General features: G+C 19.0%; 4 protein-coding genes across 7 annotated transcripts; 2 read left to right on the forward strand and 2 right to left on the reverse strand.

Annotated features, from left to right (window-relative positions):
* Positions 1-596: 596 nt before the first annotated feature.
* Positions 597-2475, forward strand: LOC411509 (tRNA (adenine(58)-N(1))-methyltransferase catalytic subunit TRMT61A). Of its 2 annotated transcripts, none has more exons than XM_026444252.1 (4): positions 597-951; positions 1125-1397; positions 1571-1740; positions 2373-2475. In XM_026444252.1, exons 1-4 carry the CDS (start codon positions 597-599, stop codon positions 2400-2402), a joined length of 828 nt encoding a protein of 275 aa, XP_026300037.1. In that variant the 3' UTR covers positions 2403-2475. The 2 variants fall into 2 exon arrangements, with proteins under 2 accessions (XP_026300037.1, XP_394982.4); XM_394982.6 differs by lacking the exon at positions 2373-2475 and adding an exon at positions 1968-2175.
* On the reverse strand, positions 2295-5085 carry LOC411508 (tubulin gamma-2 chain). The gene is made up of 9 exons (XM_394981.7): positions 4811-5085; positions 4277-4479; positions 4016-4162; positions 3817-3953; positions 3525-3719; positions 3317-3428; positions 3055-3186; positions 2743-2925; positions 2295-2556 (listed from the first exon to the last, which is right to left on the reverse strand). Exons 1-9 carry the CDS (start codon positions 4857-4859, stop codon positions 2353-2355), a joined length of 1362 nt encoding a protein of 453 aa, XP_394981.4. The 5' UTR covers positions 4860-5085; the 3' UTR covers positions 2295-2352.
* LOC409247 (transcription factor IIIB 90 kDa subunit) lies at positions 5076-17723 on the forward strand. Of its 2 annotated transcripts, none has more exons than XM_006565260.3 (15): positions 5076-5161; positions 6054-6267; positions 6399-6483; positions 6606-6742; positions 6932-7036; positions 15203-15352; positions 15568-15661; positions 15741-15873; positions 15963-16059; positions 16196-16351; positions 16463-16548; positions 16613-16850; positions 16934-17108; positions 17201-17382; positions 17488-17721. In XM_006565260.3, exons 2-15 carry the CDS (start codon positions 6054-6056, stop codon positions 17619-17621), a joined length of 1986 nt encoding a protein of 661 aa, XP_006565323.1. In that variant the 5' UTR covers positions 5076-5161; the 3' UTR covers positions 17622-17721. The 2 variants fall into 2 exon arrangements, with proteins under 2 accessions (XP_006565323.1, XP_623775.3); XM_623772.6 differs by lacking the exon at positions 5076-5161 and adding an exon at positions 5504-5655 and having other exon boundaries at positions 17488-17723.
* On the reverse strand, positions 9709-14795 carry LOC100578209 (BTB/POZ domain-containing protein 6-B). 2 transcript variants are annotated; one of them, XM_006565258.3, is made up of 7 exons: positions 14544-14795; positions 12558-12839; positions 12311-12458; positions 12024-12240; positions 10535-10721; positions 10288-10466; positions 9709-10203 (listed from the first exon to the last, which is right to left on the reverse strand). In XM_006565258.3, the coding sequence occupies exons 1-7, from the start codon at positions 14638-14640 to the stop codon at positions 9739-9741; spliced, it is 1575 nt and encodes a 524-aa protein (XP_006565321.1). In that variant the 5' UTR covers positions 14641-14795; the 3' UTR covers positions 9709-9738. The 2 variants fall into 2 exon arrangements, with proteins under 2 accessions (XP_006565321.1, XP_006565322.1); XM_006565259.3 differs by lacking the exon at positions 14544-14795 and adding an exon at positions 13361-13507.
* Positions 17724-18098: the final 375 nt, after the last annotated feature.

The raw sequence follows: 18098 nt of genomic DNA on the forward strand, positions 1-18098 counted from the left end.
TTGTTTACGTATTTATATCGTACATTAATTTTTTATTATGATAAAAGAGAAAAATGACAACTACATAATAAATGTATATATTTTATACATATATATTCTATACCTATACAGTTTCTATTTTAATAAGTTTATATGTGAGTTTGAACACGTGTATGATATAATTTTAAATTTGAAACAATAATTGAAATTCATTTAAAATGTTGCAGAATATTAAAACAATATAATATTGTAAAATATATTAAAAAAACATATTAAAAAAATTCAAATTTATATTATATAAAATTTTATACATAAAAATTTATGTATAAAATGTAATATGCATAAAATGTAAATATATAAAACAATTTCTATTAATTATTATATTAATAGCAAATAATAAAATTATTTTTATATAATTGTGAAAATATTAAATTGACATAATTTAAAAATAATTATCTAAAAAAATATATTATTTTAAAAATTAATATATATAATATAATAATATTTATGTATTATATAATATATTAAATAAATAAATTAATAACATCATATAATATAAAGTGGAACATAAATTATTATATTATTAAATAAAAATAAATCTTTTTATTTTTATCAAAATGAGTTTTAATAAAGTAAAAGAATTCATAGAAGAAGGAGATGTGGTAATTTTATATTTAGGACCTAATAATATGCATTCTTTAGAAATCAAACCAAAAATATTCAATAAAAAAGGTAAAATGGTTGATAATATTTTTCAAACAATTTATGGAGCACTTAAAGTATTTTCTCTTGTGGGACAAAAATATGGAACTAAAATACAACTTTCTCGAGGATGGGTATATGTGTTACAACCAACACCAGAACTTTGGACATTAACAGTTCCACATAGAACACAAATTATTTATAGTCCTGATATAAGTCTAATTATGTATTTAATGGATTTAGCACCAGGAAATATAATTATTGAAACAGGTTAAAACAAATATTATTATTTATTTACCAAATATTTACTTGTTTTAATTCTAAAAATATTAAATTATAATAAAATTTTATTAACATTATCTATAATACATTAAATTATATTAAAGTTTTTATTATTATCTTATTTATTATTAATTTTTTTTTATATTTCATTATTTCATTAGGTACTGGAAGTGGATCTCTTTCTCATGCTCTTATTCGTGCAATTCGTCCCCATGGTCATCTTTATACATTTGATTTTCATGAAGAACGTGTAAATGTTGCTCAAGCAGAATTTAAAAGACATGGACTTGATAAATTTGTAACTTCAAATTATAAAGATGTTTGTATAGAAGGATTTGGAAAACAATTAGAAAACAAAGTAGATGCAATTTTTTTAGATCTTCCATGTCCATGGTTAGCAATAGATTATGCAGTATGTACTTTAAAAAAATCAGGTATAAATTAATATTATTTTAATATTTATTTTTTATATTTATTTTAACTTATATTTTATATTTATTTTAACTTATTAATATAATTTATTTTATAATATTAATTTATTAATATATTATTAGTATAATAATATAATTGTAAATAAATGATACTTTTAATTTTATTTTATTTTTAGGTGGAAAATTATGTTCTTTTTCTCCTTGCATTGAACAAGTTCAACGTACTTGTACAAAATTGATATCAAAAGGATTTATTGAATTCAATACATATGAATGTTTACAAAGAGAAGTAAATGTACAATATAGAAATCTTTCTATATTGGAATTGGAATGTTTAAAATATGAGGTATATATAATAAATACATGAAATTAATATATATATATATATATGATAGAACATAAATGAAATCTTCATTTATTAAATTATTTTTCATTTAATTTTCATAAAAAAGAATTATAGTATAACTAAGTATATAATATAAATATATATAATATAAATAACATACTCTTTATTTATATTTTAAATAATATCAAACTTTAAAAATACTAATGTGATGTTTTTAAATTATTTAGCATAAAGATGAAGATATAGAACAACAAAATAAAAATGAAAAACAAGAACAAACAAAATTGCTAACAGTAACACATGCTCGTTCTTTACCTGGTCATACAGGATTTATTACAATTGCTACATTACCTCCATTGTATGCACGAAAGTTAGAATTGAATTTAGAATCCAAAAATTAAAAAAATTTTAAATTGTTACAGAATATAAAAAAAATTATTTTACTATATAATATTAAAACTTATTTTTTTTCATATAATTTCAATTTTAAACAAAATAATTTTTAGTAGATTTTACAAATAATTTATAATGAATTAAAGTACAAAACAAGTAAATATTTATCAAATTAATTTTTTACTTGTATTAATAATCTTATTAAAAATATTAAATATTTTATGTTTCTGTCTTGCTAGGATTCCAAGATAAATAATCAACTCGTGTAGCTGCTTGATATTCTTTTACCAAATATTCAACAACTTCTCTAGAGTTATCCAATTCATTTAAATTATCTTCAAACATTTTTTCTTTGCGAAATTGTTCTAAGAATGCTTCTCGTTTTCGTAATTTATCATATTGTTGTAAGGCACGATCAAATAACTGAAATGTGTATATATAATATTATAACTATAATATTTAATGTAAAATATTTAAAAAATATATTTAATGTAAAAATATTTAACAATTATCTTATACATAAATATAATAATTATTAAACAATTTTAAAAACTTATAATAATTAAAATAATTCAATGTTTTTAATATAAAAATATTTTTATATCTTACCGATGATATATTAGTATGATTAGCTAACATTAAACCAGATACTCTGTGTGCTGTTTGGATATATGGCGATTTTCTTGACAGAGCTACTTGTATACTAGCAGGACCCCAAGGTATAAATTGTGCAAGTTTCCTTTCTCTGATTCTTTGCAAAGATTTATGAACTTGAGTTGGATCAACTTCACCCTAAAACATTGTATTTAAATTACTATTTTATATATTTATAATAATTTAAATTAATTATAAATTATTTTTTTATTAATTTAATATTAACTTTTATTCTTGATTTTAATATTTTGAATGAATAAAACTTACTTGAATGATATTTAAAATGGATATATAACAATGAGATGCATTTCTATCTAATGCTGTAGAAACCATCATATTTTTTGGTTGTAATAAACGTCTCATTACATCTAATACAGAAGTTTTTCTTACAGAAGCTCCCTATTAATCATTAATTAATTATGCATTAAAAATTAACTTGTTTAATCAAAAAAATTTTATTAAAAATAATTTTATATAAAATATTTATTTTAAAATAAAAAATTATGTTATGTATTTATGAAATACTTACTTCTTGATCTGTAGTAAGAGGAGTATAACCAGTCATAAGAAAATGTAATCTTGGTGTTGGTATTAATGGTGCAATTAAACCAACTAAATCATTGTTCATATAAGAAGGATATCTATTATATATAAATTAATTAAAAATCGAATAACTTTTAAAAGTCAATATAACTTTTCAAACAATAAAAAAAAAATAAATGTAAATGATACACTACCGAAGTGTGGTGGTACTAACAGACATTATTGTAGAAACAAGTTTATTAATTTGTGTAAAGCTAGGATTTTGAATATGAAGTCTATCTGATGCTATTCTATTAAGTGCTGTATTATCTAAAACAACAACACAATCAGCACATTGTGTCAGCCTTTTTAAAGTTAATAAAGAATTATATGGCTGTACTACTACATCACTGAAAAGAATTTTCTCATTATATTTGTTGTTATTAATATTAAATGTATATTAAATGTATTATTTTAATTATATAATATAATTTCATTATGTAATACCTTATTTCATCTTGATTTGGAAAAACACTATATGTTTCAATTAATTTTTTTGGAAATCTATCTGCAAGAGATTCTAGCATAAATGAACCCATACCTGAACCTGTTCCACCTGCAATAGAATGACATAAAACAAATCCCTGTAAATAAAAATAATATTATAAATTAAGTCAATCAATTTAAATAAAATAATTATGCATACCTCTAAACTATCACTTCCATCTGCTTCTCTATCTAAAATATCAAAAATTTCTTCTTGTAATTTCTCTCCTTGATGATAACCAGATGCCCAATTATTTCCAGCACCACCTCCATGTTTTGATAAATAAATATTCTCTGGATTATATAACTTATAAAAAATAATGTTTATATATTACTATTAAATATATACTATTAAATATTTTAATAAAAATATGAAATTAAATAATATTAAATAAATTTATAGAAATATAATAATAAATACTTTCGAATATGGAGAATTCATAATTGTATGAATTACTCTGGGTTCTAAATCTAATAATACTGCTCTTGGTATATAATGTTCATCATCTGATTGATAAAAAAATACATCTTTTCTATCAGTTCCTTCTGTTGCATAATCTTCTAAAATACCTTCTGGACTAATACCATGTTCTGCGCATAATTTCTTCCAGAACTCAAATCCAACTGAAAATAATAATTATTTCATTTTCTTTGTTTTTTTAAAATAATATTAATAAATTATTTTAATAAAATATTATAATATATTTTATAAATATATTCTTAAAACAGAACTTTAATTTTCTATTTTTATAATGAATATTACAATTCTAAATACTTTTTAAATAATTTTTAAGAACTTTAATAAAAAAAATTAAATATATCAAAGATTATTTTATTAAAATAATTAATGAAATAATAAATATTAAAAATAATTAAAAATATTTTATTTGGTAATAATATATCGATAAAAAAAACAAAATATTTTAATAAAACTATGAATTATACAATTACTTACTTTGATTGCCACATTGACCAAGTTGTAAAGTTATCATTTCACAAGGCATTTTAAATTTGTTATTTTATTCCTATCTTGAACAAATTATATTTATTTAACTTTAATTTTAGCGCGATGAACCTTCAATTTGATTAATATTTCACATATTATAAATATATTTTTGACAAATATTTTATTAATATATAATATATAATTATTTAATTTATATAAATCAAAATATATGTAAATATAGATAATAGAATTATAAAGAATAATAATATTCGAGTTATTGCAATTATATTCTGTTATAGATGGTGCTATGTTAAGCTAGACATTGTCTTTGCTGTTTAAAATTTCAATCAATTTAAAATTGTAAGCAAAATTTTCATAAGTAATAAATTTAATTTATAATTAAATAATAGAAGATTTTTAAATTATTTTGAATAATTAAAGAAAATATAATAAATAATATTAGAGAGAAAAAGAAGAAAAGTAATTATTTTATAAATAAATTTAAAAGAAATAATAATTTTTATATTTAAAATAGTATAAAAATAAATTATATATTAAATTAATTAAAATTATTTTTTTATTTTTATTCAATCATTGAAATTATTTTAAATTCTAATATATTATACTTACAAATGATTACATGAAAATCAATGTTATTTCAAAAGCTACATTTGCATGATATATAATAGAAAGCATTGCAAATCATTTAAGCTAGTATATGCATTTATTTTTTTCTATCCAACCAACCTTTATGTCATGTTATGACAATGTGTGCTTTCAATTTAACCTATTAAGATAAGTTATTATAAAGTTAAATTTATTTTAAATCTTCGTATTCTTATATAAATTAAAATGTAAGTACTACTTTATTATATTATTTAATATGGCATTACTTAAAATGATTATTTAATTTATAATTTTAATATACTATTTTTAATAATCTATAATTAATATAAAGAATAGAGAATAATTTAAAAATATAATGCAAAATTATCTTTTTAAATTATTTCTCAATATGAGAATGTAATGAAAATAATTCTTCTATTTATTTTTATGAATATCTTGATTTTTTAAAGAACATTTAAAACATTTAAAATTATTAAAAAATTAGTTACTTTACCAATATTTTAATTAATTAATACATATGTATATACATATATTTTAAATTAAATTATTTTTATCATAAATATGATTCTATGTTTTTAATAATAAAAATTTTCCTATAAATGATGATATGATAATTTTTAACTAGATGTCTGGAAGTAAGTGTCGAAATTGTGGATCTACGGATATTGAGACAGATCCAGCTCGAGGAGATGCAGTCTGTACAGAATGTGGATTTGTATTAGAAGATCAACTTATTGTTAGTGAAACAGCTTTTAAAGAAACACCATCTGGTAATATGATGGTATTGGGTCAATTTGTTGCTAATGATAGTACTGGAGGAGCTACAGGATTTGGAGCAAGTATGTTATTATAAAAAATATAAGATTAAATATTACTTGTTCTATATACATTATTTTTTTCTATATATATTTATTTATTTTTTATAAAACTAGATTTAAAAAATTAAATTTAGTAATTTTTATATTTATAGCATATCATGTCAATGGAAAAGAATCAAGAAAGATAACATTGCAAAATGCAAAAAAAGGAATAACTCATTTATGTATGCAATTACAGTATGTAAATTTTTTCTATTTTTTAAAAGAATATTTAATATTATTATATTTAAATTATTTATTATTTTTTTTATATAATTCACAAAATATTATATATCCTATATATTCTATTTTTTTAATAGATTAAACCAACATTGTATTGATACATCTATGAATTTTTATAAAATGGCATTGAATCGACAGTTAACTCGTGGAAGGAAACAAGCACATAATCATGCAGCTTGTGTTTATATTACTTGTCGTACAGAAGGTACTGCACGTATCCTTTAAATTTTAAAAAGAAAAATAAGATTTCATAATTATATTTTTAAAATTTATTTTTGCTAATTTATATCTATTTTTAAATATAAAATATTTGATTTAATATGAAATTTTTTTAATATATAATTCTATTTTTTTTAAATATGATAACTTTTAAAATTATATTTATACTTAACTAAATAATTAGATATGCTTATTGACATCAGTGATGTTCTTCAAATTTGTGTTCATGAATTGGGACGCACATATCTGAAGTTTACACAAGCTCTTTGCATCAATATACCTTCAGTAGGTGAGCATTTTATAAATTTGCATGATACAAACTTTTTTTTATTTTATTTTTTGCTATGAAAAATAGAATATTATTTATTTATAAAAATAAAAATTTTTCAATATTATTTTATTTCTTACATTAAATGCATTGAATATATTTTGTAGTGATGAGATATTTCATATCTAATGCAATAAAATAGTGATAAATAATTTTAAAAAATCGATATAAAGAGATTTAAATTTTTATAATATCTATTTTTATTTCTTAATAATCTTAGATAGATTATTGTATAATTATTTTTCATAAAATTTTACTAGTTAAAATTGTAATTTTTTTATGAAAATTTTGTTTTTTAATTTTATTATTAAACTTAAATATGTTATATTATAAATACGTAATAATTAAAACTAAACAATTTAAAATTCTTAAAGTTATATATAAATTTTTATATTTTTTTTATAAAATAAAAAAATTTGATTTAGGATAATTAAATTAATTTGCTTTACTTTTCAAATATAAATTTTTATAAATTATTTTTAACAAATATTAATTAATATTACATTAGTTTTTAAAATAATAAAATTAAACAAATAATTTCTTATGCATATCATCACTTTATATTAAATTTAAATTTAAAAAAATTTAAAAATTTGATCAGTAATATTAAAATTGTCAGTATTTGTTTTGTTTTCAGTTTATTTAGAAATAATGTAATATATCAGTCAATTCTATTATAATAATAATTCAAAAGTATTAGAGTACTTTATGATATATAAGTTATATATACTTTATAAGTATAATATAAAATCACAATTTCTATATAAGATTCTGATATTTATTTAGATTTATTGCTTATATAGAAATTTTCAATTACATTTTTTATACTTTAATATATGTAATATATAATATTAAATAATTTTAAATAGCATTAAAAAATTTACAATAAAAAAATGAAACTAAATATCTTATTTTATTAATAATAAATTAGCATAATTTAAATTCAAATTAATTCTTCACTTGAACATTTTAGTATTATTTTAAAACATATATTGATATTCATTTTTTTCTTATGCCAATCTTAAACTAATTTATACTCAAAATTTATTTATTATTATTATTATTATTTTTTTTTTTTTGGCACTTGCCAATTATAGGAAGGCATTATTTTGTACATTTTATTATTATTGAAATATTGCAATTTATTGTACTTTTTTAAATAGTTACTATTTTGTATTTGATATTTTGTATTGCCAGATTCTATGGCATTATTAAATATAATATAATCTTTACTATAAAAAAAATGATAATTATAATTATAATATAATTACTTATATATATATATATTTTTTATCTTGAAATTATAATAGAATTTTTTTTCTATTTTTTATCTAGATTAGAATAAATTATAAAATTATATAAATATGTTTGAAATATCTTAATATATTTATATGAAATATTGTGATTTTTATATTGTATATAAAAATGCTATTTTATTTTAAGGATCTATATTTAAACATTTTTTTCAATAATTTAGTAATCTTTTGCAATATATTAATACTTAAGAAATTAAAAAGAAAAATATATATTTTCTTTTTTCCTTATTGATATAAAAAATAAAATAATGATTAAATAGAAAACAAATATTGTTGTTTATAGGCAGTTTAAATCATAATATTATATTATACATAGATTGAAATTATTTTTCATTAATTGTGGCATATTCTAAAATACGCGAATATATTGAATAAAAGTAAAAACAATATAATCTTTTTTCATAAAATGACGCTCTACATTGTTCATTTTAAATTATTTTAATTTAAAAAGATAGTTATCATATATATTTTTTTCAATTAAAAATTAATTAATTGTGATAACAATATAGATTCAAAAATTAATTGATCTTTGTATATTTTTTTATATCATTATTAACAATAATTTTAAAGATAGTAAATCTTTTTAAATAGCACTTATTAACTTTCTCAATTATTTTCTATTAATTTAAAGATCATCTTTACATTTTTTTTTCTATATGTTATCTAACAAATATTTTATATTCTTCACTTGTATATTTACAAATAATGCATCAAATATTTATTATGCGAAAAACAATTTTTTTCAAAAAAAAAAAAATAAATAAATAAACTAAAAATATGTAAAATGAATATGTAAAAATAGTAATAGACACACTCTCTTCTATAAAAAATATTAATTTAAAAAAATTAATTTTAATTTAAATATATTTATTTTATTAATTACCAAACAATATCTTTTATAATTTAGTATTATTATTAGTTTTGATGTATAAATAAATATTATTTTATGTTTTATTTATATAATTATATTTTATTTTTGATATTTTTGTTTTATAAAAATAATTTTTTAAGAAATCATTTATATTTTGCATTTAATGTATTATAAAACAAAAAATTTAATGTAAATAAAGAAACTATTATTTTTTAAATATTAGAGTAATAATAACAAGAGATATAAAATTATAATAAAAAAAATTAACCTTTTGTTATGAATTATTCACATATTACGATTCTATATTAAATTTAAAATATAAATATTTGATATTTAAGAGTGTCTCTATTATACAAAATTCGTCATTGATTTAAAAATTATACGCAAATTAACAATTATATAAAATATTGAACAATGTTAAGGTACATGTTTTTAGAGACCATCAATTAAACCATTATTTCTGTAATAAATTTCCATCAATCATCTACTGGTGGTCCATAAAAAATTAATTCGGGTATTTGTCCGCCCTGTACACCAGTACCATTCGTACTTTCTGAACTGCATTGAAATTGAAAGTTTACATTACCAACTGTTATTTCTGACATGCCTTCTTGACCAAAATAACTCAATTCTCCTCCATCTAATATTACACTAGCTGTATAAAAGCATTCTGGTTCGATTTGAATTGGATTCTCAAAGTATACATGAAAAGTACTACTCGAACCATCAGAAAAAAATTTCGTACTATTTTCAGATAAAACACATCCTAATCTTTTAAGTTCAATGCGAACATTATAATCTGCAGCACCAGATGAACTTCCATATAATCCAAAACCAACAACAAATATCCTTTTGTCAACGCTAAATTGGATTGAATCACATCTGCCTCTATAACGCCATTGATTTGATCTATATGCACATGACTGAAACCTATGACATACCTGCAAATAGAATGATAAAACAAATATATGATAGAATAAATACTTCATATTAAATTTAAATAAATGATTTTATTTTATATTTACTTGAGTTTTTAAACCTTGTCGAGGTTTAATAGGAAAACAAAGTTGAGGTTTATTACTAGCAGTAAAATGTAAGAAGACATCAATTGTTTCTTGTTGTGTTAAAATTCCAGTTTGAGCAGCACTATTAGCAAATTCTTCTAAATTCATAGCAGGAAGTCTAATTAAATATAAAGCAGATCCTAGAAAAAAAAAAAAACATTATAATATAATTTAAAATTTTTTTATTTAAAATTTTAAATTATTATACCCAATAGACGTCTTTGATTTGCTGATGAAGGTTCAAGTTCTTGTCGTATACATTCTGCAGTAGCCCATCTTAATGCAGCATCCCAAACATGTATTTCCTTACAGTTTAGTGTTTCTCGAGAAAGCACTGATTCAAGAGTATGAATATCAATATCCACAAAGCCATCTGACCTTAGTGCCATTTCTGCCTAAATTATATTAAATTTTATATATACTATCTTTATACAAATATTTTAATAAAAATAATAAATATTTTAATAATTTTAATAAAAATAATAAATATTTTAATAATTTTTTAATAAGTAACAAATTTATTACTTTAGGAATTTATTTTTATTAATTTTACATTCATTATATATTGATTTTATATCAAATAAAATTAAAAAGTTCTTTCTTTTTTTTAAATTAAAAAATATAAAAAAACTAAAATTAGAAATGAATTTCAAATTGATTAAAATATAAAATATAAATATATATATCTTAATATTATTTATTTAAATAAATATTATTTTCTAAATAAATATTTGTATTATATGATAGAGTTTAAAAATAAGAACAAATTTTTAAAAATAATTTAAGTATTTTAAATATTTATTTCAAGAATACTATTCTTATTGTAAGAAACTAATTTTATAATTTCTTTAGGAAGTTTTTGATTTGATTGAACAGTTTAATAATAATATATAATTTAATTTTATAATAATTTATTACAATTAAATGTTTTATGAATGCTAATAGTGTAATAATATGTATGTAAAAAATGAATTAAATATGTATATGATAATATATGATATATATACATTACAAGAAGATTCATGTTAGATTATTTTATTTTCATATTTTGTAAAAATGTATATTGTAAAATTGCATATTGATCTTTCTTAATTTTAATAATTAATGAATTATATTTTTACTAATGAATTGTGAGTAAAACTATATTTTAAAAATTAAAAAATATATTTTGGTTTTTTTTTTCAATCAGTCTTTTTAATTATATTTATATATAATTAATTTCATTAAAAAAGAAATAAGCAATTTTATCTTAAATTTTTTAATGTATAAAATAAATTATAAATTATTTAAGTAATTATTGGATTAATATTACATGTTATTTTAGAAAAGTTATAACCATTTCTATGTTCATATTCTTCTATAAAATTATCTTCATAAGTTACATTTTGTGTTACTTCAATTTCTAATTTATTATCTGCAAAATAAGGTTCACTTCGAGTTCGAAATAGGGAAAATGATAATCTTTTATTGTTAAATTTACAACAATTATTTTCAGATAAACTGAAACAATGAGATACTACCGACAACCTATTCTTCATATTTCCATAATTATTACTTTTTGTTCTGTGAATAAATTGATGTTCAGAATCTTTTAATTTGTTATTTAAACAATTTGAGGAATTTGATTTACTTTTTAATGTTACATTTAAATTATTATTAAAAGTAAAAGATTTCAACATTCCTTTATTTAAACTTACTTGAGCATCTATAACTTCCCAGCAACGTTGCATAAGATCTGGTTCTTCAAACAAACGAGATTGACTTAAAAGTAAACATGCATTTTTTGCTGTTAAACTTGTTTCTAAATAATTAACACATGCTCTTGCTAAATGAGGGACTATATATTTTTTAGCAACATAAAGTGTTGCTAATACTGTATCAGCTTCTAATTGTACTTCATCACAATACATATACCTGAGGAAAAAATTATAAAATAAGTAGTGAACAATTTAATTGTCATATTAATAAAAATTAAAATATTCACCTTAATAGAGCAAGAAAAGCAGCAGGTTCAACATCTGGTACTTCTATATCTCTTTTGTTCTCTGCTAATCCACCATAAAACATAGCATAAAATACAGAACTACCAGTAGCTAAAACATACTTATGTGCTGGTATAGTTTGTGTATGACCTATAATGAAAAATCATATTTAATGTTATTTAATATAATTCATATTATTTTATTTTTTTATTACTTCTAATATTAATACACAATGATTTTATGAATTACCTGGACTACCAACAATAAATATAATATCAGCCATCAAATGATTGTTAAACATGGCAGCATTTCGTTCACGAACTGTAGGTTTTGTTGCTTGCCAATTAGGATCTTGTGTACAGTCTTCAGGTGATGATAAATTTAATTGTGCTAATGGAGATGATAAGGAAGATAATGGTGATGCAGGTGCACTTAATGGTTGGTTTATTGTCCCTTCACGTTGTAATACAATGGAAGAAGATAATGGGCTTACAGTAGGTGGTGAATCTGATACAGGAATCAGTGATTCCGCTGAAATATATGTAACATCAAAATTTTAGATTTAACAATTTTTTTCTATTCTTCATTATTTTAACATTGACATTGATTGATATGATCATAGTTAAATTAATTAAAATAAATTAGTTTTGTAAAATTATTATTTTATTATATTAACAATTTAACATATGCATAATTTAATATATTACATAAAAATTTAATGAAATCGTGATATTCTTAAATATTTTTATTTATAATATTCATTATGTAAAAATTAAAGTTAAAACTATATTATAAAAATTGTATTATAACATATTGATACATTTGAAACATAATTTTTTATATGAATTAAATATATTAAAAACTGATGAGGTTATACAAGATAATATTTAATAATGTTTAAGATCCTTAAATAGATTATTTATTTTATAATTAATTATTCTTCTTTTCATACATCTACATTTTTATGTATTGCCTTTAAAGTGTTGTATAATTTATCATCTTTTTGCGACGCTTTAATTAAAACGAACACAACAAAATCATGAAAATTTTACCCTTAGTATACATTATTCCACACGTTTAAAAATAATTTTGAATAGAATATTTTACTTTTTACAACATAAATATTTATATAAATATTTATCATTTAGTATAGCTTCAAAACTTCTCATATTCAAATATTATCATCACAAATATACACTTAACTATATATAAATACGTATCTATACATATATGCGTAGCATATATACTCTTAGCAAATTTCATCTATGAAAACTTCGAATAATACTGTATTAAACTCGGTTTGTTCCGTTTTTATTCGTATAATTTCGTAAAAGATTTGTATGCACGTGATACGTATGTCAAATAAATGCGTATACGAATGTATATATTATTATTATTACATATTTTAAATTATTTGCAGAATCAATATATTTTTTATCTATAATAATTATATATAGTTATTTTTTCTAAATAATTATTAATTATTTCAGAATTAATATATAATAATATAGAATTAATATAGAAAATGTTTTATAGTAAAAAAAAAATTATTTAAAATATATAAAATCTAATTAAATTTAATTAATTAAAAATTGTAAAAATATATATAATTACATACATAATTTTAATAAAATATAAATTATTATGTTATATAATTACATAATATTATTATTTATTTTTATTAATTTATAAATTTTTTTATAATTTTTAATATTATGTAAATATAATTAAAAATAAATTAAATAATTTAAAATATTTCTTTTATATTTTTTGATTTAACAAAAATATATTATTTTATGAAAAAAATTAAATAAAAAATTATAAAAAATAATTTAAAATTTATCTTATAAAAAATATTATAAAATATATATATATATATATATATATATTATAATTATAAATCATAAAATTTCATATATGTTAATTTATAAAATATATTTATGTATACTTTAACGTAATATTTATAATATTTAATTACATTAATCAAAATTATTTTTAAATCAAGTATACTTATTTCAAACTAAGTACATTGTTAAAATGTTATTAAATATTATTATATATACTGAAGTATAAACATTACACAAAATAACAATGTTCTCTAAAAAAATTAAAATTAAAATAATTTTAAATAAATAATTTTTAATTTATTTATATTTATATCATTTAATCTAATAAATGTATAGATAGAATTTAAAATGCATATTATGTTTATTTATATCTATAATTATCTCTTACCATTTAACCATGGATTAGTCTGTTTAACTGTGACGTTGTCTTGGAAGCGTTTCATCGGCTTCGTTGATATTTTCGAATAAAGATTTGACATGGCCATTGTCACTTTTTAAACTTGATGCCCGTTTTTTCTTAAATTACAACACAGAACGATTTTGGATTTCAGTTATATGGGCACCATGTCAGACGGGCGCTGGTTAGATAGTTCTGTACTTCGGTCGATAGGCAACTTAGGGCACGCGCGTCCATATATCGGGTGTTTCTCAAAAACGCAAATTTCGATCTGCGCAGTTATATATGTATGTACATTTGACAGACAGTATTCCCTTATAATTTAATATACGAATATGTAATATATATCTTACTATAATAAATTTTAAATCATATGTTATCTTATATTTTATATTTTTTTATCATCTTACTCTTTTCATTTGGATAAGAGTAAAACATAATAATATTGTGTTTTACTTATCTATTATGTTTATGTTAAAATTTAAATGAAATTATTATGATATATAACATAATATATTGTATATATTTTATTATATATATATATTGTATATATATATTGTATTTTAATAAAAATAAAAAATTTTTTACAATTTTTTAAATTGTTAAATTTTTAAATTTTTTATATTTTTGATATTTTTTTTTCTTTATAGATCCATGTTTATATATTATGAGATTTGCAAACAAGTTGGAGTTTGGTGAAAAAACTCATGAAGTATCGATGACAGCTCTACGAATAGTTCAAAGAATGAAAAGAGATAGTATTCATAGTGGACGAAGACCATCAGGATTATGTGGCGCTGGTATTAAAAAATTTAAATTTTTTTAATTTTCATATAAATACTTATATTTTAATTTAATTTATTTTTTAAATTACATATAATTTTTACATAAACATTAATATTGTAAAATACTAAAAATAATACCAAATCATTAAATTAATTAAAAAAAAAGATCAAATAAATTATGAAATTAAATTAAATCTTATAATAAATTAAATAAATTAATTTTTCATTAGCTTTACTAATGGCTGCTCGATTACATGAGTTTAATAGATCACCTACGGATATTATAAAAATTGTAAAAGTCCATGAATCAACATTACGTAAGAGGTAAAAGATATTCAAATAAATTTATTTTTAAATAAATTTAAAATTAATAACTATTTCTTTTATATGTTAAAATTTATAGACTTATAGAATTTGGTGATACACCTTCGAGCGCATTGACTCTTGAAGAATTCATGACGGTTGATTTGGAAGAGGAACAAGATCCTCCAGCTTTTAAAATAGCACGAAAAAAAGATAGAGAACGATTACAAAGAGTATAAATATTTTTATTTTATACTACAACATATATATATATGTATAAAATATTAATATAATTCTTTTTAATTTTATTTTTATTTTTTAGTTAGAAAATATAGATACAGAGATAAATGAATTACAAGCTGAAATTGATAAACAGTTGGAAGATCATAGATTAGGAAAAGCAAGAAAACGAAAAGATGGTAATTGTAATAATAATTTAAAAATCAACTATAATTTGTTAAATATTTTTTTAGAAGAATAAAAATTTTATTGTTGTCAATTTTATTTTTATTTTTTAATTATAAATAAATAGCGTAATAAAATATTAATTTTCAGCTGCTATTATAGAAAAAGAAGATACTGATAGATTTATAAGAGAAAGTAATTTAGATGTAATTAAAAATTATGTTGAGAACGATATAGATGATCCTGATAATGAAATTCAAAATTCTGAATCAAGTAATGCAAATAATCGATTAATTATTGGTCTCGGTAAGAATTCAAGAAGAATTTTAAGAATTTTAGAAGAATAAAATAGAAAAATAAAAATATTTAATAAATTTCGATTATGCTAAATATTTAATAAAATTTATAATATTAAAGGTCCAAACATTGCTTCTATGGGATTAATATCAACAAATAATCGGGAAAATGAAACGAAAGAATCAGTAAATATAAATTTTGAAAATGTAAGTAAAATCAATTCTATTAAAATAATTATCATTTATTAATATTTATTATTTTCTATTTTAGAATTCTGGAGAAATTGACGTTGCTGATTTAGATGATGAAGAATTAGATAGTTATATTATGTCGGAAAAAGAAGCACAATTTAAACATAACTTATGGAATAAAGTTAATGCTGAATATTTAATTCAGCAAAAAGAAAGAGAAGAAAAACGGCAAAAAGAAAAAGAAGAAGGTAAACCTGAGAAGAAACGACGGCGAACTACTAAACGTAATAAGAGTCAAGCTCCTGCAAATACTGCAGGTATAATATTATTAATCGTAAATTTAATTATATTAATAGTTTAATTTTTTGTTAATTGTTAAAATTTTTTTTAATATTATTAGGAGAAGCAATTGAAAAAATGTTACAAGAAAAAAAAATATCATCAAAAATTAATTATGAAGTATTAAAAAGTTTAAATGTGAGTTTAAATACTTCAACTAAAGAGCAACAAAAAATTGAAGAATCAATTCAACCATCAAAAATAGAAATAAATAATATAGCAAGTTCTAGTAAAATGTTAGTATAATATTTTTAATATTAATTTTTTTTTTAGATGAAATATTAATTAATGTTATATTTATGTTTGTCTTTTTTTTATTTTTATATAGATCTAATGTTTCTATTTCAATGAAAATTCAAGATAAGCCAATTACATCAATAACAAAGAAATCCCGTTTAGTTAAACCACAGATTCAACAAACAAAAAAAGAAGAAATACAAACATCTGATGACATGGAAATTAGTGACATAACAGAATCTACTCTTTCAAGAATGAATTCTTGTGATATAGGTAAATTTGATGTATCAATTTTTGATTTATCAAAATTTTTTTAAAATTTAAATTTTAATTTGTTTAATTAATTATTATTCTATTTTATATTTATAAAATATATAGATGAAACAGATGATTATGTTGATGAGGATATTGAAGCTGATCCTACAGAAATGACTGTTGGAGAAATGCTTGGACATCATGGATCAGAAAATGAGAATGATTTTGGATATGGTTATGATGAAGAAGATTATTAATTATTTATAATATTGTACTTATTTATTTAATTAATACCATTAAAACTCAGTAAAAAGACTGCTGTAAAATTATGTACAAATAAAGCATTTATTATTGTTTTCTCTTTTTTTTCTTTAAATATATACTTTAAATATAATTCATTTATAATTTAATTTTATTTAGTTTTTCAATTTTAAATTTGAGTTGCAATATTATAATGTTGTAGAATTGTTATAATTTAATTTATTTTGCCTCTTAAATCTTTTCACTTTGAAAAGCATTCTGAATAAAATTTATAAAAAAATATATATAGAAGTATAAAAATATAAAAATACAAAATATAATTATTACATTATTACATTTTTTATCCCATGAAAATTATTTTTTTTTAATTAAAATGTATTGTTGTTTAAATTAAGAAGTTTTGAAAAAAAATTGTAAAATGTATTGATGTATTCAATTTATATCTCTCATCTTGATTATAATTATGCATATAT

The sequence above is a fragment of the Apis mellifera genome, linkage group LG12 (assembly GCF_003254395.2).
Source record: "Apis mellifera strain DH4 linkage group LG12, Amel_HAv3.1, whole genome shotgun sequence".
In the NCBI taxonomy this organism is placed as follows: Eukaryota; Metazoa; Arthropoda; class Insecta; order Hymenoptera; family Apidae; genus Apis; species Apis mellifera.